This window comes from Ammospiza caudacuta, chromosome 15 (assembly GCF_027887145.1).
Source record: "Ammospiza caudacuta isolate bAmmCau1 chromosome 15, bAmmCau1.pri, whole genome shotgun sequence".
Classification (NCBI taxonomy): domain Eukaryota; kingdom Metazoa; phylum Chordata; class Aves; order Passeriformes; family Passerellidae; genus Ammospiza; species Ammospiza caudacuta.
In genome coordinates, this window is record NC_080607.1 from 13,076,965 (window position 1) to 13,096,011 (window position 19,047).

The 19,047-nt window shown below is 47.6% G+C and overlaps 1 protein-coding gene across 9 annotated transcripts; it reads left to right on the forward strand.

The window, feature by feature from the left end:
• Positions 1 to 1,706: 1,706 nt before the first annotated feature.
• Positions 1,707 to 17,612, forward strand: TPD52L2 (TPD52 like 2). 9 transcript variants are annotated; one of them, XM_058814477.1, is made up of 11 exons: positions 1,754 to 1,845; positions 2,271 to 2,410; positions 3,506 to 3,654; positions 4,495 to 4,554; positions 6,003 to 6,062; positions 10,020 to 10,121; positions 13,972 to 13,998; positions 14,364 to 14,405; positions 15,628 to 15,676; positions 15,758 to 15,806; positions 15,890 to 17,612. In XM_058814477.1, the coding sequence occupies exons 1-10, from the start codon at positions 1,827 to 1,829 to the stop codon at positions 15,791 to 15,793; spliced, it is 684 nt and encodes a 227-aa protein (XP_058670460.1). In that variant the 5' UTR covers positions 1,754 to 1,826; the 3' UTR covers positions 15,794 to 15,806; positions 15,890 to 17,612. The 9 variants fall into 9 exon arrangements, with proteins under 9 accessions (XP_058670458.1, XP_058670460.1, XP_058670457.1 ...); XM_058814475.1 differs by lacking the exon at positions 15,758 to 15,806 and having other exon boundaries at positions 1,707 to 1,845; positions 2,298 to 2,410; XM_058814474.1 differs by lacking the exon at positions 15,758 to 15,806.
• The last annotated feature ends 1,435 nt before the right edge of the window (positions 17,613 to 19,047 follow it).

Below are 19,047 nucleotides of genomic sequence, written 5' to 3' on the forward strand. Positions count from 1 at the left end.
TACAAAAGAGATTTTATTTTTCTCCTCTCCCCAAATTTAGGATTGCTCTGCACTTCCCAACACCTTTCAAGGTCTTGGGATTGGAGGATGATTAAGTTGGCACCACGATGCATTTAATTAAAAGCCAGCGCCTGAAGGTGGAGGGAAATCAGCTGCTAGAGCAGGGGATTTTTGGAGGGCAATCCCGTGAGGCACAGCCCGATCCCTGGCTGCTCAGGGAGGCTGGACTTGGCAGGGCTTTGTGCCTGGCAGAGCTGGCAGAGGCCACAGCAGTCCCTGGAGCCGCAGCCCCCCCGGCCCCTCCTGCTGCTGCCACCTCAGGGCCAGATTTTCAGGAACTCAGGCTCCGGTGAGCTTGGAAAAATCCAGATTTTTTCTCATGGGCTCAGCATTCGGCCACTCCCTGGGTTTCCACGGAGCTCAGCTTTGAAATGAGGTGTGCACCAAGGCTCCAAAATTCACAATAACCCCTCAAAAAATCCCCCAATAAAAAGTTGAGCTGTTCAAGTGCTCCCTGTCCTTGCAAGGCCGAGCAGGCGGATGGGTGTCATGTGCTGTGCTCCAGGAAGGGCATTTCCAGGAGCTCTTGTGGGTGCTAACCCTCTGCTCGGGCGGCCAAGGTGCTGATGGAAAGGGCTCTGACAAATTCCATTTCCCCATCTATATTCACCTCCCTTTTCACGCCTCATCCTGGGGAACCCGAAGAGACAGGGAAAAAGGGCTCTGAAAACGAAACGAGGACCCAACCCAGCGGGATTTTCAAGGAAGGGATTGCAGAATAGTTGGGAGCGGAGCAGCCCAGGGCTTCCCTGTGCCCTGCCGCAGGTCTCAGACCCAGGTGGGAGGGCAGGCTGTGCTGCCATCCACGCCCAGCCCCTGCAAAGGGAACAACAGATTGTCACCAGAGCCGGGCTCTGCCCGCAGCAGGCACGGGCCCGACCTCCCCGTCCTGCCGCTGCTTCCCCTCCGATGTCACTGCAGGTGGCACCGCGGCGATCCGGTTTTGGAGGCACATTTGGAGCCTGATCCCCGCAGCTGCACACCGGGCGGGGGGTCTCTGTGACCGGGCACCCGGGGCGGGCCGGGGGTGCCGGGAAGGCTCCGGGCACCGCAGCCACGGCCGGACCCAACGGGAGCCCCGAACCCCGAAGGTGCGGGGACAGCTCGTCACCGTGCTGAGCGATCAGCGCTAATTAACGAGCCCGGTGCGAGGCTGGGGCGGGGAACGGAGCTCGGGGATCGTACAGGACAGGGCAGGGAATTCCCTGGAGTCCCGTGCCGGTGCCGCCCGGTGTGTCGGGCTGTCCCGGTGCCCCGTGCCGGTATGTCAGGCCGTGCCCGGTGTCCCGGTGCTGCCCGGTGTGTCAGGCCATGCCCGCTGTCCCGGTGTCCCGGTGCCCCGTGCCGGTGCCGCCCGGTGTGCCTGGCCGTGCCCGCTGTCCCGGTGCCCCGTGCCGGTGCCGCCCGGTGTGCTGGGCCGTGCCCGCTGTCCCAGTGCTGCCCGGTGTGCCGGGCCATGCCCGCCGTCCCCGTGCTGCCCGGTGTGCCGCCGGGCCGTGCCCGCTGTCCCGGTGCCCCGTGCCGGTGCTGCCCCCTGCCCTCCGGCCGCGCTCACGGCACCGCCCGGCCCCGCCCGGCCGCGCTGCCCCCTGCATGACGTCACGCCGGTGTCCGGTGCGGGGGGCAGTGACACGCGTGTCACCGTCACCGTGGCGACGCGGCGCTGACGCGCTGTGCCCGCGACCCTCCCCGGAACGGGCGGGCGGCGCGCGCTGAGCGCGTCACCGGGGGCGGCGGCGGCGGCTGGACGGGCCCGGGGCGCCGCCATGGAGAGCGCGAACCAGGGTACGGCCCGGGGGCTGCTCCGGCAATGGGGCGGGGAGTGCCGGGCACGGGGGGAGCCCGGGGATGGCGGGGCGGGAGCTGCCGCTGCCGTGATGGGGGAGAGGCCCCGGGGACGGGGAGCGGCTCCGGGGGTGAGGAGCGGCCCTGGGCATGGGGAGCGGCCCCGGGGGTCTCTCCTTGGCTCCGCTTCCCTCGCCGCGCCCCGTCGCCACGCACGGAGCCGGGCCCAGGGGCTGTGAGGCCGCGGAATGCCCGGCGCTGCTGCCCCCGGTTCCGATGGATGCTCGCGGAGGAAACTCCGGCCGAGGTTTCTGTTCCCGTTCCCGTCCCCTTGCCGCAGCTCCGCCGCCCCCAGCCCTGCTTTGCATAACGCGCCTCGCCCGCCGCTTGCTTATTCCGTGCCCTCTGCTCCTTGTCTGCGACAGATATCAACCTTAACTCTCCCAACAAAGGTCTGCTGGCCGATGCCATGACAGATGTTCCCGTGGATAACGCGGCCCGGGGCGCTGCGCCCGAGGGATTGACTCTGGCCGAGGAGGAGGAGCTGAGAGCCGAGCTCGCCAAGGTACGGGGGGCTCTCCTGGGCAGCCTGTGCCTCGCTTCTGTTCTGCTGGGAAGGAACAAACAGGAGCCACAGGGGCAGGACCGGGTGTTTTGTTGTTGGGGTTTGTTTTTTATATTTTTTGGTTTTTAATTTTGCAGTGTTACCTTTGGGTCTCGGAGGTAATTGTTGAAATGCACAAAGCTGGCTGATACTTCAAACGCTGCGGTGTGTTGTTTGCTCTTTCCCAGAACAGCCTAATTTAGAGCTCTAAGGAAACAAGTAGCTTTTGATGCCAGGAGCTCAGTGTAGGATTTTAGTTCTATGTGAAGCCAGAAAACACTACAGAACAAATGCTAAGTGAAATAACACCATTTTTCCTTAGGAAACTGAAACATTGGAGCACTTAATGGGCTTTTCTTCCTACCTTTTGCTCTTAAATGTTTATTACCCTTTACAGGCAATTGTTTTTGGTGCCTGTATGCTTTCAAAGAGCTGACGGTTTACAATGTAGCATCCTAAAGTTTGAGCACCTTTGGTTATCATTTCTGTCTGAAAGGTGGCTGAAGATCATTGCAGCTGTTTCTCCGTGGTCCTTTCCTTCATGTGAGAACACTGTGGTGATTCTTTGACCTGCAGGTTGTGGCATGGGAGGACTTTGCTGCTCTGGGTGCTCATGCAGGGCTTGCTGAGCTGCAGCTAACGTAGAAATGAACCCACTCTGCATGGAAACAGCTCCAGAGTGCTTTGAAATTGTTGTAAAAAAGATCTCTGAGAAAAAACTCTCTGCTTTAAAGACATTAGAGGAAAAGAAACATAAGATAAAATCTTAGTTAATAAGGTTTGGCGGCTGAATGGTGTTTACAGTTGAAATTACAATACAAGGAGTGAGTTCTCTTTATCTCAGTGTGACTAAGTCACAGTGACTTGTATGGAGGTGAAGTCTGAGTGGCCTCCCATCCAGTTCATGTTGAGTTGAATAATTCATCTGATGTTCTTCCCAATTTGTAAAATTAATGTTAATGAAATGTTGCTAGTTTTGAGGGAGGTAAAAATCTGTTTTAATTTACAGTTTTTAACTAAACTGTGATTTGAGACAAACCTCTGCCTTTCTTTAAGGTTGAAGAAGAAATTGGTACTCTCAGACAAGTTCTGGCTGCCAAAGAGAGGCACTGTGGGGAGCTGAAGAGGAAGCTGGGTCTGACTCCCTTGGATGGGCTGAAGCAGAACCTGTCCAAAAGCTGGCACGATGTGCAAGTCTCCAACGCGTGAGTGTTGCTTGTGACACACCTGGGTTTAACCAGGGCTCTGTGGGACACTTCCCAGCTGGGTATTCCAGAGCTCTGCTCAGTGCCTGGAGGTTTCTCTTCTGGTGGGTTTATGGAGTAAAAGACATCTTAAAAAATCCTTTTGGTGCCTGCATAAGCTGGATTTCCATATCCGTGATCGGGATAAATTGTTGCTGGCTGCTCTTTGCCATGGTGTTAAAAACCTGGATCACACTTGGTGTTAAAAATCTGGATCACATTTACTGGTTCAGTTTGCCCATTTCTGCCCATTCTTTGAGGCACAGGCAGCTGCTGCCTTGTTCTGAACTCAGGCTCAAAGAGAAGTGCAAGCAATTTCACAGCTTGTGCCAGTTCAGAAGCTTTCCCTGGGTTGTATAGCCTGAATTAAAAGCCTGCACTTCCTAGGAAAAAAATCTGTGATAATGGTGTGCTTCACCAGAGTCATCTTGTCCTAAATATGTGAAGTGAGACTGTTCCTGAGCAGGCATTAAGGGTATGGTCCCTGCTGTGCCTGACAGTGCCAAAAGGAGGGTCCCTGAGGTGAGTTTGTCCCTGCACTGGCTGTCAGGGACTCTGGGTGCCCATGGACATCATTCAGGCTAAAAAATCTCTTGTAACTCAACTGGGCTTTGGAGTTAATGAGACTGCAGAGCAGATTGTTGAGCTGTTCATCTTGCTGTTTATTCTTCTCCCTTTTTCCTCATCTTCCCTCCTCTGTCCCTGCCCTATTTCTGTTTTTCCTTTGTCACTGGAATCTGTGTCATTGTCTTGTAAAAAATGAATATTGAAGTTATATTCATTAACACTTTCTGTTTCTAGTTATGTGAAAACATCTGAGAAACTTGGAGAGTGGAATGACAAAGTGACACAGTCTGACTTGTGAGTGCCTCGGGCTCCTCAGCATCACCTCCTTGTTCCTTGCTGCCTTATCTCATTTGTGCTGCTCCTTGTTCTCCCAGGCATCAGGGCTTGCTTGGGAGCTGGAGGCAGGGTGAAGCAGGATTGTTACGTCCAGCATGCCTGGCTTCCAGCTAGAAACATCCCTCAGTTGCAGAGGAGATGAGTAAATGTTACTGCCATCATCTCTGTCATGGTCTTGCAATTGCAAGAGAAAAATTCCAATCAGTTACCAGACCACATTTTGAATTAAAAAAAAAAAAATAGGAGGGGACAGAAGGGGACAAAAATGTAACCACAATTTCCCTTCTGCTGGTAATTAATAGGTTAGTCTGTTGTTTCCAGTGTCTTATTAGTGAACCTCTACCTTTACTGTGAAACTGTTTTTCTGCCTTTCTGTATGGCCACCTGGGAGAGAAGAGGCTGGAGGGGCTTCTCCATAGCTGGAATTTGGGGCTGTGCAACTGCCAATGTGTTCATGAGCTTCTGAATCTGCTGCATTGGTGTGTGACCCTTTGCCAGTGTCAGCACTAGAAATCCATGAATTTTAATCTTGGCTGTGTATCCAAGCAGGTGACAAATGCAGACAAAGAGCATCTGGCTACTTTGGCTTCTGGAATAAATTCTTTAATTATATTAGAGCTCCACTGATATTAGACATGAATCATTGATTCCTGCTGCATAGCTGAACTTAAGGAGCCCTTGAGTGCTTTCTGTGCTGAAGTTTCTCTCTGCTTGTCTTGTGTTGAAGGAGATGATTTAGCTAAGAGGAAAACATGAATTGGGAGCATCACATCAATAGGCAAGGTGGTGCTGATCTAATTGGGGCAAGTGAATTCTGGGTGATAAGTCCCCTCCTTTGAGCACTCTGTGTTCTGTCTGAGGTGGGAGCAGCCACCTCCTGTAGTGTGTGTGTTCTGTACCTCCAGAGTTAGTTGTCACAGCCCTTAAGGTACTGTTTTTGTATAGAGAAACATGGTTTTTAAAGATTGGAAAAACAAAAGTTTAATTGTTTGTCTGGTTCCTGCTGTATTGGTAAAATACAACTTTGGGTGTGGCAATTTGATTTTTTTTGGCTTTAAGATCAGTTCACTGCTCTGTGCTTTTAATACAGACCAGCAAGAGAACATGTAGGAAGGGAGAAGAAGATGCAAAGCTTTTCATTTCCTGACACCTTTTAAACTGCAGGCTTTGTTTCTTTGTGCTCAGTGTTTGAACATGCTTAAACAAAAGAAACTGGGGCTTAGGTGTCTCCCTGCCTCTCAAACAGTTCATTTCCCTTTGGCTGTACCAGAGAGGCTGAAGCTGTTGTCAGAGCAATAAAGCCTCTTATACTGTAAGTGAAAAGAGTCACTAATAATGTGGAAAGTATCAGAAGAAGCATCTGTAGTGAATCTTGGAGCTGTCTCTAACCTCAGTTGTGTTTGTAGATATCTTTCAGCCAGCAGCACACTGGAGGACTGGAATGAAAAATTAACTCAATCAGAAGCGTGAGTGTCTTAACCTTCAGCCTTAACAAATGCTTTCCTCTGCCAGTCTGCTGCCACTAACTGTGCTGTGCCTCTGCTCCCAGTCCTCTGCTTTCCCCAGATCTACCTGGACATTTATCTTTCCTAGCTTTTAACTTTTTTAACCCAATAAATGCCTCTGCTGGGAGAGGGAGCTTTTCCTCAGGTCAGTATCCAAGGGATACTCTATAAATGCCTGCCTGGTCTCAGGAACTGGCCGGACCCCCTGGCTAGCTGAAACCTGTGTGCCACATGTTACACCTTCAGCTGAGAAGCTGTGGAATAGCCAGACTGCCTTTCCTGTTACCCCAACATGCTCTGCAGGGAGCAGGAGCTTTGCTTTCTGCTGTGGTACCTGATGAGAATAGAGCTGTAGTGTCCAGGGCAGCTTCCTGTCATGTTGGGGCCACAAATAGACTCAACCAGCTTAAACCTCACAGCTGTTCTACTCCAGTAGAGTATGCAAATCTCTCTTAGATGTGCTCTTACTAAATGCCTGAAATTAAATTCTTATCTGGACTAAATTATGGAGAGATATTATGGAAGTTGGCCTTTGTCCTTCTCACTGTGCATTTCCCACAGCATGTAGGGCGATGCCTTGCAGTGCTGGAGTAGGTGCAGGTAGGTTTTGTCATTATTTTCTGAGCTGATTTAACTGGGGAGGTAGGTCTTAGATGTGAGCCAGCTTTTCCTGTTCCCTGGAGTGGGTATAAAGTGCAGTCCTTGGAGCTGGCTGGTTATCAGCAGCATGTGTGAATGCACTGTTTTCTTCCTAACACGGGTGAAAGAGGAGCAGAGATAAAGTGTAGGAGTAGCAGAAAGAACTTTGAAGTATACAGGTCTACTTTCAACTGTGTTTTCTAGATTAAGAAGCTGTAAACTGTCAACATTTCACTTGCCAAGCAGAGTGACCTTGGTTTTTGTGCTCGCTGTCAGTGGCTGACTCCAGCAGAGTTCAGAGTCCCTCCCTGGGTGTGCCTGCAAGAGCAGAAAGCTTCTGGTTAGATCTGTTTCCTTGTACTTCATAAGCACAGAAATGTGGAGGAAATGTGCTTTTGTGGAGCACTTGGGGCCTGAAGAGCTGTGGCACCTTTGCTTTCCTGCTTGCTTTGGCACTGGACACAGTGACAGTGGGTGCTGGCAAGGCAGAGACTGAAACAGGGACGTGAGGGGGATTGAAACAGCAACATTTCAGAAATCAATCAGAGTTTCTACTTCTTCAGAGTTTAGTGAGTGCAAAAAGTCAAGTTCAAGAAGTCCAAGGGTGAGGTTTCTTTCATGTTTTGCAATAATTTGTCTTTCCTGTTTCAATGTTGCTCTGCTCTGTAACTAACAAGGCTCTTGAGTGAGCTGGGAATGGACCTGACTCCTGACCTTATGGTGCTTTTGCATGCTGTGGAATTTCCTGGTGTTTGCCATTCCTGGCCACAGACTTTCCCTATGCAAGCAATACATAAACAGGGAAAAACCCACCCCAGTCTGTTCCTAGAGCCAGTTTCACTGTAAGCAGAATGAGAGGTGACTTACACAGTTTGTGTCTTTAGCCAGACAGCTCAGATGGTGATTGCTGGATGAAAGCAAGTGAGAGGAAGCTGGTGTTAATGGATAAAGGAGGATTTGAGGGTGCAGATTTCACTCCTTCCTGTCAGGGTTTATAGGGGAGGGGTGCAGTGAAATGTTTGAATACCACAGGATGAACAGCACAGGGCAGAGATCATCTCTGCAGCTTCTGCTGCAGCAAGTTGTCTGTGAGTAAAGTGGGGTATTAGCCAGAGCTTATATTTATTACTCCCAGATTTGGATTATTCCTTTGTGCTTTGTGCTGGGGCTAAGAGAAGAGAGTGCTTATGAATTTACACCCATGGAAAACCAGGCTGTGGCACTTGCAGGAGAAGAGTTGCAACTTCTAGGTCAGGGCTGGGTGTAGTTAAGTTGCATTAAAGCCTTGTATAAGCTGATCCCTTGCTGTCACAGCTGCAGCTGTGCATGTGTGTGGTGGCAGTTCTGGGTTACAGAGCTGCTCATCTCCCTGTGCTTCCCTGGCTCTGCCTGGCAGCACTGAGGTGTGTACGTGTGTGTGGGAGCTGTGGGTGCAGGACTAGGCTGGCCACCTGATCCAGCTGCTGCTTTTTGTGCTTCCAAGTTTATATTTCATCCAGATTGTTGCCTTGATCTAGATTGCTGTACCAGCACAAGCACTTGTGCTGGAGGAAGGAGCACACTCAGGCAGAAGCAGCAGCACCCAGGCGCTTTTTCTTTGGTTGTATTAAAAATTCTGCTGTCAGGTGTGGAAAACATGATTAGAAAACTGTCTGGCCTGCTGAAGCTGGAATGGTACCTGGAATTTTGCAGTGTGAATGCCATGATGGTGTCTTTTGAGGCTGTAAACCATTCCTCAGTGCTGAGCTCTGGGTGCCAAGCAGAACTAGAGTCAGCACTGCATACTTTGGTGAGCACGAGGTCTTCAATACTTGTTAGGCAGCTGTAAATCAAACCCCATGACAGGGCTCAGCCAGGGAGGAGCCTGGCTGCTGTAGGCAGGGCTTGAGATCCTCCTTAAACACACTGGTTGCCATAGGAAGACAATCCTTGTATGAGATCAAGCAGCCTTGGTGCTGATCAATTCAATCCTGAATTGTGCTGAGGTACAGAAAATTGTGCTGTGCAGAGGCAGTGTTGAGGTCTTGCTGTTGGGGCATGCTCAGGTTCTTCTGGAGCTCTTGACTTCCAGAAGAACTGGTCTGAAAAGGGGAATTACAGGAATTAGAGGAGTTAAAGGAATTTTCTCTGAGAAGCAGGAAGAAGGAAAAGCTGATGCAGTTTTGCCCTGTTCTGCCTAATTCTCGTGTGTATTCGTGATTCAGAAATACTTGGCTGTGGTATTTAAAAAAAAACAAAACCCAACATGTTGTAATTGGAATTGCTCAAATCCAGTTCTGGTGCTGTGGTGCTGTCCATGCATTTCTGCTGGAGAGAAGGAGATGTGAGTAAGTCATCTGTCACCATGGTGTTTGTAGCCAGGGCAGCTCAGGCATGAGAGAACATTAGGCTGTTTGTAAAGCTGTTCTCCTAAATGTCCTCACCAGGCAAAAAAATAATCTCAAGCTGAAATATTTGGAATAAGAAAAGTTTAAAATGTTGTTTTCCAGCCTGAGTCTTTTCTTTGTAGTCTGAAGAATGACATAAATCTAGATGTTAATCATCAACTGTAGAATAGTTTAGGGAGAATGAATTAATGAAAGTGACACAAAGAATCTTTGTTCCTGAGATTAGTCTCATCTGGAGAAAACAAAGGTTCTCAAGTGTCTCCAGCTCAGGTATAAACTCAAATAATCAGCTGAAAAATAAAAGCTGTCAAACTTTTTACCTATTGTGGTTAATGGTAACTGATAGGAAACTTCTCTACTAATTTATTTCTAAACTGCTGCTGTAGAGCTAATGCTGATTCCTGCATTTCTTTTCTATATGATGATAATGGTCTTGCTTCTTGCCTCTTTCCTCCAAAACATAACTCCACATCAAGTGCTATGGCTTCCTCAAGGCTGAAAGGATAGTTTGGAATAGGTTCCTAGATTTATTTTATCCAGAACATGAAAAGATGGTTGCAGAGCAATTAGGCTGCAGTGCTGAGGTGTTAGAGCTTCCATGTGGAAATTGGATTTGCTTTGGTTTTTAGCAAATATTTGTTAAGATTTAAGAATTTATGGTCAAAATTATAAGGTAAGGAAAGGTTAATGGAAAGGTTAATACTACACTTGCTGCTTTTGTAAAGCTTCAAGTATTTGAATGTATGCAAATCTGGAAGTGGCTCTTTCAATGAAGTCAGTGCAGCTCACTAACCCAGCTTCTTTCCTTTAATATGGGGTCCTTTCACAAAATAGGGGGGACACTTTTGGATCCAACTTGTTAGTTCAATTTATGATTCTTTTTTCCATGTAGTTATAAGAAGACCCAGGAAACCCTTTCCCAGGCAGGACAGAAGACTTCAGCAGCCCTTTCCAATGTAGGTTCTGTTATCAGCAGGAAGCTTGGTGACATGAGGTAAGATTTCTGCTTTGCACTCCAGGGCTTTGATCTTGGTTTCAAACAGGAATGGGAATTCAGACAATAACTAGGCTTTCTTCCATTTTGCTGCTTAGTTGGCAGCAGGTTGCTGTTGATGGACTGCCACCTTCTGTGTGGCCCTGTGCATTGTAGCTTAGGACAGATTGAACTCTTATTGAAGACTTACTGAGGGGATAAGCCTGTTCTAAGGCATTTAAGTTTGGTTTGGTTTAGGAGATCTGACCAAACATTTTCAGCAGCTTTTCCTCTTTTACCATCATGTGGATTCACTGCAGCTTTTATATCATATGTAAGAAATTAGAATTAAAATTTCCCTTTTAGATTATGGAGATGTGTTTTCTCAGTGTAACTGCTTTGGATTAGAGAGGGGTCATCCCTCCTGTGCTCTGTTATGATTAAAAACAAAAAGGGAAAAGTCTGTTTGCTGCATTCCATGTGGTTTCAAGCCCTGGGTGTTGACATTCCATGGAGAAAGGCAGCATGTCTTCCAGGCACAGTTATTTAATGTTGGTTGGAAAATTTCAATTGATTCAGAAGATTATGACAACATTATTTTTTTTTTTCTGTGGTTGGGATTATCTCCATTCCTTAAGTAGATGACCACTGAAATAATTGCAAATTTCAATATCTCCAAACTGCCAAGAGAGACAAGTTCTCCTGGCTGAGGTTCTTGCTGTGTGAGATTCTGAGCTGTACAAAGCCCAAGGTTAGAATTGGTGATTTACCTGCTCCTCAGGTAAACTTAAAGCTAAAGATAAAGATTTAAACTAAAGATTTCTACAGAACTTTAAGCCAAAGATTTCTTCCCCACTGATGGTATCATCCGCATTTTTCATGCAGAATCCCTTGACCATGTTTTTCTTGGATTTGAGAGCTAATTCTAGGTTACTGAGAGCCTGTCTAGGTTACTAAGGAAGGATTTTTAGAGTTTGTATTTAACCTGCTGTCTCAGACCTTGGATTGAATGGGTAGCTGTCATTCTTTGTAGGGAATTTCCTATTCCACTGTGGCCGGGAGTATCTGAGTGGTAAGAACTTGTTGGCCTCTGATCACATAGTCCTGATTTATTCTGGTTCTGTCCTCAGTGAGTTAGTTACTGTGTTCCTGGAGGGTGTTTTTTGGTGTTTTCAGAAGCTCACATCTCTGAATTTGGCAGAGGACAAGCTGGCTTCCTACCCTTTCCAGCATTCAAGTTGTAACTTTTCTTTCCTGGAAACTCCCTAGTCTGATGGAAAAAGAGACTTTCATGTAATGACAGCAGATTACAGATACTGGCACAAGATGTGGTGGGAACACATTATGCCAAACTGATAAATGAACTTGGGGCCTGGTTTCTGCAGTCTGACTGGGCTATTGCAGCAAATGAATGGGAACTGTGCTTTTTTTGGGACCACAGGGGGAACTCCTGAACTGGGGTTGCCTCAGGCAGAAGCTGTTAGGACAGACTTGGTCCTGCCTGTTGTTTTTGAGCTGGGAGAATGCAGGTCATGCAGCTGCTGAAGTGATTGTGCCATCCCAGGAGCAGGTGATGGAGGGAGGGGATGCTGGGGTGCTTTCCTGAAGGCAGAGCTGGCCTGGCACAGTCACTGTCACAGCTGGCTCAGGGACATGCCAGGCCTTGGCAGCAATGATTTTTCTAATCTTCAACATCTGCATTCCTTTTTATAGCTAATACCTTGGGTGAGGTGTTATGTAATACAGGCAGCTTCTGTTTTTATCATTTGGGAATCCCTGCCAAAGTTATTTCAGCAGGATTTGTATATGTGGCCCTGAGGGGAACACAGTAATGATTTTTTTCTTTAAGACTTTTAGTTTTTCTCTGCATATATAAACAGACTTCTATCTCCTGTGCTGCATCCAAGTGTTCCTTTTTCTGATACTGAAGAAGGTTTAACTCTGAGCATAAGGTTTTGCAGGAGCTGTCCCACTTTTCACCCTTGCCAGGTGAACTCTGGTGTTCTGGGATGTGATCAGAGCTGACAAGGAGTGAAGTCTGTTGTATTGCTGTGATCACTGCTCTGAACCAGTGGGATGATCTCTGTTCTCAGAGAATCTCTCTTACAGGCCTCGTAGCCCACACTGACCTCCATTACTGTACTCTGGTTTTTTCCTTCTTACACTACAAATTCACTTGCAAAGCGAGTTTATTTTCCAGCACTGGAAGTGTTGAGATAACAGAGGGGATTTCCTTGTTTAGTCAGCCTTCACTGGCTGATAAATGCAAGGAAGGCCTGATGGATGGGACAGAGCCTCCAATACACCCAGGGTGTGGGCCTAATTCCATTAAAAATGCTTGGGCCAAATTGTTTTTAAATACAAGTAATATGTTAAATCTTTAGACATGCTGTATTCTGGTCAAAATAATTTTGGTGTGTGGATTGTAACCTTGGGAAGTTAATGTTGTAACTGTGCTTGCTGCATTAATGCTTGACTGGATTGCTCTGAGGGGAGGAAATGTATTTAGTGGGTGGGATTTTTTCAAATCTTGGCCTGTTCAGATGTCTCTGTTATCTCCACCTACAGTTAAAGAGTAAATTGGCTTTTAGATATTCTGTTCCTGCATTTTACTGATGCCAGTAAACTGCAAAATTGGAAGTGTTTCCTTTTTGTTGCTTTGTGGGTTTGTGTCCACCTGTGCACTTCGTGGTGTCTGGTGAAGTTTACTGCTGTACATAATGCTACGAGCAAATTCATTGTGAAATGTTAGCCTGAACCCAAAGGGCCTGCAGATTCTGGAATTTATGTAAACTTTGAATCCTTATGGAAGGAGAAGGGTTTCTGCTAGGTCCAGGCCAAGATCCTGAACAAGGAACCAGTGCTTGTGGTATTCTGTATGGAGCAGCATGGTGCATGGATGTGTTGTCTGTGTTGTTCTCCTTTAAGCAAGAGTAAGTAGAAAGTTAATATATTTCACATGCAAAGGCAGCATTTCAAGGCATCTGCCCTGCCAAAAACAGCTGACTTGGATATATGAGGAAATGGAACCACAGAGCCCAACATCTTCACTCTGGCTGTCAGGAAAAGCCCTTGTACTCATTGCCAAGTACTTCACATCCAGCTTGCCATGACTGCTTCCTACTGCAGAAGAATTATATTTAAGTGGAATAAAACACTGCTCTGGCAGGAGAAGCTCCTTTAGAGCATCCTGGTAATCTTCCTAATAGAAGTAGGAAACCTCAGTCTGTTGTTTCAGACTGCTGAGATGCTGCTGCACTGCAAAGTCCCATCCTGAAAATGGGCAAGCAAGTTACAGGGTAAACATGATACCTTTAATCTTCTCTTTAATAACCTGCAGTGCATTTGTTCTCTGAACTGTAACTTTGAGATTTGCAGGCTTGGCAAGATGAAGTGCAGGTATCCATTGCAGGTTGCCCTTACTCAAGTCCTCACCAGAAGTCTGAGCAATGCTGTCTTTGTATGAGGGATCACAGGGGGAAATGGGGAAGGAGGTATCTCTACCAATATAGCTGGGGCTTGGTAAAACCTTCAGTTTAGGAAAAAATGCTTAAAAGAACATGTGAAAGCAATAGATGTTGCAAAAATGTTTTGGTTTTCTGTTGCACATCTACTCCTTCCCCTCCCCAGCTGGGTTCTAAGTTGATGTAGGTGCTGTTATTGCTCTTTGAGAAACACTTTAGCTTTTCTGGAGTTAATGAAAAGCTTTTTTTTTGTTTACTCTTGTGATTTATTTTGAGAGGCTTCCTCCTGGGTAGTTGACTTTGCTGTCCCATGATTCTGTGACCGTGTCCCTCATTTGGTGTTTATCTCTGTGAAAGTTTCTGACCATTCCTTCCTTTTTCTCTCTGCTGCCCGTGGCCTCTCCCAGGGCTCACTCCATCTCACATTCCCTTAGGTAAGATACTCTTCAAGGCTCTAAAAGAGCATTTGTTTCTGTGCCAGGCCCTTGCAGACCTTAAAGGGGAAGCTGGTTATTTAAGCCTTGCCTAAACTTTTGACACAGATTGAGAAATCTACCACAAACCAATGCCCTGGCATTGACTTTTGTATCACAGTTGCAGTTAAATACTGGCTATCCTGTGTCTGGGGAACTGAACTCAGGGCTGCAGCTGTTAAATAAGGGGAGACAGGGCTGGCTCCTACCACTTGGGCTGCCCACAGCAACCTGTGTGTGGACAGTGAGTGTGGGGTTAGGCTGCTTTTGCACAGTGTCACATTGTTGTTAACTTTTTCCTCCTTGTCCCAAACGCTTCCGAGCAGCGGCTACTCCATCCGCCACTCGATAAGTATGCCAGCCATGAGGTAATGTAGCACCTGCCTGTGTCTCCTGAGTGGGGCTGGGGGGAACAGCTGCCTCCATCACTGCTGGGGGGTTTGTTCTGACTGGGACAACCAGCTCCTTCCTCGAGCCGGCCCCTCTCTGAGCATGGATTAAGCACGGCCTGCAGTTTGATTATTTAAAGGGTTTTTTAATATCTCTTAAGGTCATTAGCACCTGTCTTTTCTTGGACTAAGTGAAGTGTTGCACCTGTAGCAAAGTGTGGTTGAAGCTTGCAGCTTTCAGAGGTCCCTGAAGGGCAGGATTACAGTTCTGCCACAATGTATGGCACAGCCATTGCTGACACTGAGGTGAATCCTAACAGGAACCCTCTCCTTAGCCTTCCCTTAGCTGGTGATCTCCTTGCCAGAGAAATAATTGCCAGGGCTGGACAAGCCCACAGAACTCTCTCTGTTCATCCTCTTTCCAGATCAGTAGAAGTTGTTCTATGGCTGCAAATCTAAAGCAATGCCTTGGAACAAAAATAACCAAGATGAGGCGAGTCATCTCCCAGCGCTCCCGCAGCCTGGCCCGGGGGAGCAGCTCGATGAGTAATTGCCTGGTCTGGATGCTCAGCACAGAGCATTCCCTGGAATCCTTCGCCAGCCAAGCAGCTTGTTGGGCTGTCAAACAGCTGACCTGGTTTTCTTTGCTAGAAATATGAAATGCTCTGATTAATTTATTAAGCTGTGATTTTTGTGAGCATTTCCTAATGCAAATGATCACCCCTGTAGAAATAAAACTGCTGATAGGTGCAGGTGCATGGCCCTTCCCCTTCCTCTCCATGGGATGTGATACAGGAAAATGAAGCCTTTGTTTTAAGCTTCCTCAGCTTTCCCTTTCCATTATTTAAATCAAAATGTTTTAGTTGGAAATTTTTTAAAGCTAAGAACTGTTTTCTTCTCTACTTAAATGGGCCTTGATTCACCAGTAAACTAGGACTTGTTTCCCTCAACATTTTAGCTTGAGCAATTGAGTGGACTGCATGTGGTATAAATGTTTTCCTTCAGAGTTTGGATGTGGTGTTCATGCTTAATGTGCCTGAGAGATTTGTGCCAAGGGCTGTGAGGAGCTGGAAGTGCTCTGGGTGATGGTGTCACTGCAGGGGAATGGCCACAGAGCCCAGTCACACCAAGCCATTTGATATGGTTAAGAGCTAACTTGTCTTGATTTGTTGTTTGTTTTCTCCCCTCTTCTTTCTTCAAGGAATTCTGCAACCTTCAAGTCCTTTGAAGATAGAGTTGGGACCATAAAGGTAACAGTCTGCTTTGTCTTGTAAACACAGAGAGTGAAGCCTTGTGCAGAAACTTTAATTTCTGCAATGTTTTTCTTGTAGACTAGTATTCGGGCAAATGGCCTCTCAGATATGTGAAGTCTTGGCTACAGTAGGTGACCTCGACAAGGGGGAATTGACTTGGTATTCCCAGTGCTGCTTTCTTGGTGTCCTCACTCTCTTCTCTCCTTCCAGTCCCGCGTGGTGGGCAGCAGGGAAAACAGCACTGACGGCCTGCACTCCCCCTCTGGAGCTGGGGACAAGCCTCCACAAGACAACGCTCCCTTCTAGGCCTGGATGTGGCTTTGCACAGCTGTGCACAACTGGAAGAGCCCCCTCCCTCCCAAACCTTCACCACAGCAACAACATGGCAATCCAAGAAGGGGCTGAGAGCCAGTCTGGAGAGATCCATCCTTCATTCATAGACACTGCTGCTGGATCCAAGTCAAATAAAGAGAATGCAAAGTTTTGTACACAAATAATATTTTACACTAAAGTTTGTAGATTAAATGTATCACTGCTGTCCTTTTGGGAGAGCGTGTAAGCTGGAGTTTCCTTAAAGAGCTCAGAAATGCCACTGCTGTGGATGAAAACAGTTTTCCTTTGTCTGACATGGCTTGGAGCAGATACACGGCCCTGAGCAGCATGAGGAGGGCAGTAACTGGAGAAGCCAAGTGCTTGGGCACCTTAGCTTCAGCTTCTGGCTCTGTTCTCTGTGTGGGCTACTCTGGGAGCTCCCAGGCTTCTCCTCTTACTGTTTTCTCTGGCTCTCATTGGAGCTGTCAGGTAGATGGGGTAAACAGTTGGGGTTTTTTCTGGGCTCTTAAAAGGTAAACTTCACTTAGCAGCTGCCTCGTTGTTACACTAATGCTCTAGCTTTAACAAAACTAAGAATCTTTATTTTTAAATGCAATGAACTTTAAAGAAATAAAGCGTAAAAACAAACAAACAAAAAAAAGCTTTCGCATATTAGGGCAAAGCTCCCTTGGACTCTGAAGCTGAACTGCAAGCCTTACATCACTTATGCTTTACTTGTTTATGATTTGTTTTCTGTAGAGGAGACTGCAAGGGTTCTAAAGCTGGTTGTTGAGCACTGGAGTTTTGCATCATGCAGTCATAGCAGCATGTTTATAAAGCAAGTTCTTGTGTTAAATTCAGTGGTGCACTCTGTTTCCCGAGTGTATGAAACTTGCTTCTCCCTTCTCAGCTTATCCCTTCATTCTTGGAGGAGGAATTTCTGAAGGCTGGAATATGGATACCATTGGAGGGACTCTGCTCTGCTCTCTGAGGGCTCCTCCAGCTGGTACATCTGGCTGTGACTGGATGGGTTTCTCAGTTGAAAGCCCCAGCTCTAATTTTAGTTTACAAAACTGGTAGAGAGTCATGGAGCTCACACAGTCCCTCCAGGGGCTGGATGTTTTGCTCTTTTGATGTCCAACTTCATTGCTCAGGAGCTGACAAATTCCAAGTTTTCTCCTAGAGGCCTGATCTTATTCTAGGCAAGGTGCCTCCACATAGAAATACCTAGAGTGAGCAATTCTGTGCCTTAGAGGCGAAGTGGGACTTACTCAGGTCTTTAAACTTATGTACATATCTGGGTAGTTTTAGTGGTTAATCACCCTGGAGGGACTGAACTGCCTCTGACCCTTTAAGAAGCAAGTTTTGACACTGATTTGATAAATCTCCGTTTCCCCCACCCCTGCTCCCCTCCCTCTGCAGACCTGGGGATGTGGGATGAGATGTTAGTGGGCAGATGTACTAGGCCATAGGTGGAGTGTAGAGTGTCGTTCACGGGCACTCCTCACTTGACTGGAACTGTGAGGAACAGAGCCAGTGAAATGGGGACTGCAGGAGTTTGGGTATGGAACTGTTTCTCTTTAAGATAAAGACTGAGGAAATGTGTCAATAAAGAATTCCTTTGGGAGAAAATGGGGTGAATGTCTTTGTCTTGTTCTAACAGCACTGAAATCCTCTCTTGAGTGGTTGTTGTGAACTCATGAGGTAAATACCAACTGCTGCAGCAGCCTGAGACAAGAAGCAAGTGAAATATTCCATCATATCCCTCTGGCTTATCTGCTGGCTCTTTGGGTGCTCTCTCATGAAGGAATGTGCTAAATAATATTTACAATCTGATGTTTCCTTTCCAAGATACTGGACACTGTTCCCAAGCTGTTTCCTCTGGGCTGGGGTGCTGCAAACTCCATGGCCAGTGCTGGAGGTGAATTCCAAACTTCCTCATGCCCTTTTCCTGAGCTGGGAGCATGGAGCTGCAATCCCAGCAGTAACCTTGGCAGGGGGAGTTGAGGCTAGAGAAATTTCTAATATGGAAAAGCTGCAGCTGGGGTGCTGACATGGCCTGACACTGTGGTACCTGAGGGAATCAGTCACCTCCATGGAAGCTCTGGCACTCAAACAGCAGAGCATGGGGGACTTGTGGATGGGTGGCTGGAGCTGCTGTTTCCAAGTTTAAAAGGGAAGTTCAGAGCAGGCAAATAGGTTGTGGAGAGGCCAGCAGAGCTCCTCAGTGTGCTGTTTGCACAGGAAGGATGCCCAGCTAGGCTTGGGACATCTCCTTGGTGATGAGGGTTTGGTTTTGGATTTGTGGGGTTTGGGTGTTTGTTTTGAAGGCTGGGGATGTTATTCCTATATGACTTCATTAGATAAAACTATATCTCTCCAAGTGAGGCTAAGGACTGACAGGTTGGTGTGAGACCTGATCCTGGAGGAGAGATACTGCTGGGAGCACCCAGGCTGAGGTGAGGGCAGATGGCTCCATCCCACAAACCAGATAAACAGCAGAATCAAAAAGTAAGTAACTGCAAAAAGCAGGAAGGAGCCACTTTTCCCTGCTGGCACCATGTCTGAACCCTCAGCCAAAACCACTGCAAGTGTTTCTTAAGGAATTTGAGATTTATGGTCTGAGAGGGGTTGCACAACCACTCCAGCAGCCTGTGCTCATCCTGGCTGAGCGGGCAGTGTCCAGAGCCAAGCTGCCAGCCTGGGCCCACTTGCTGCACCCCCGTGGGTGCTGGGTGGGCTCAGCATCTCCTCTTGGGTGCAGACTCTGTGCAAGGTCAGTGCTGGGGAGCCCCACAAGTGGTTGGTGTTTTGGACAGGGAAAGCTGCAGGAGCTGGGCTGGGCATGGAGCTGAAGCAAGGAGATGGTGTGGGTGTGTGATTCATGGTGATGACTCTGTTGGCAAATAGGGTCCATCATCATTCATTTCTTTAAAACGTGAGTCAGAGGCAGCAGACGGGAAAGGCCATTAGAGCCTCACGGAGAAGCCACACAGCAGCAGGAGTGATGGGAGGGATAATGATGACGGAACCAGTGTTCCTGAGGCCACCACCCC

What these genes read in the sequence shown, in the direction of transcription:
- TPD52L2 (XM_058814474.1), top strand. An exon ending in AAATTAACTCAATCAGAAGC is followed by an intron (nt 6,063 to 10,019) that starts GTGAGTGTCTTA and finishes TTTTCCATGTAG; the next exon opens with TTATAAGAAGACCCAGGAAA. An exon ending in ATAAGTATGCCAGCCATGAG is followed by an intron (nt 14,406 to 15,627) that starts GTAATGTAGCAC and finishes TCTTTCTTCAAG; the next exon opens with GAATTCTGCAACCTTCAAGT.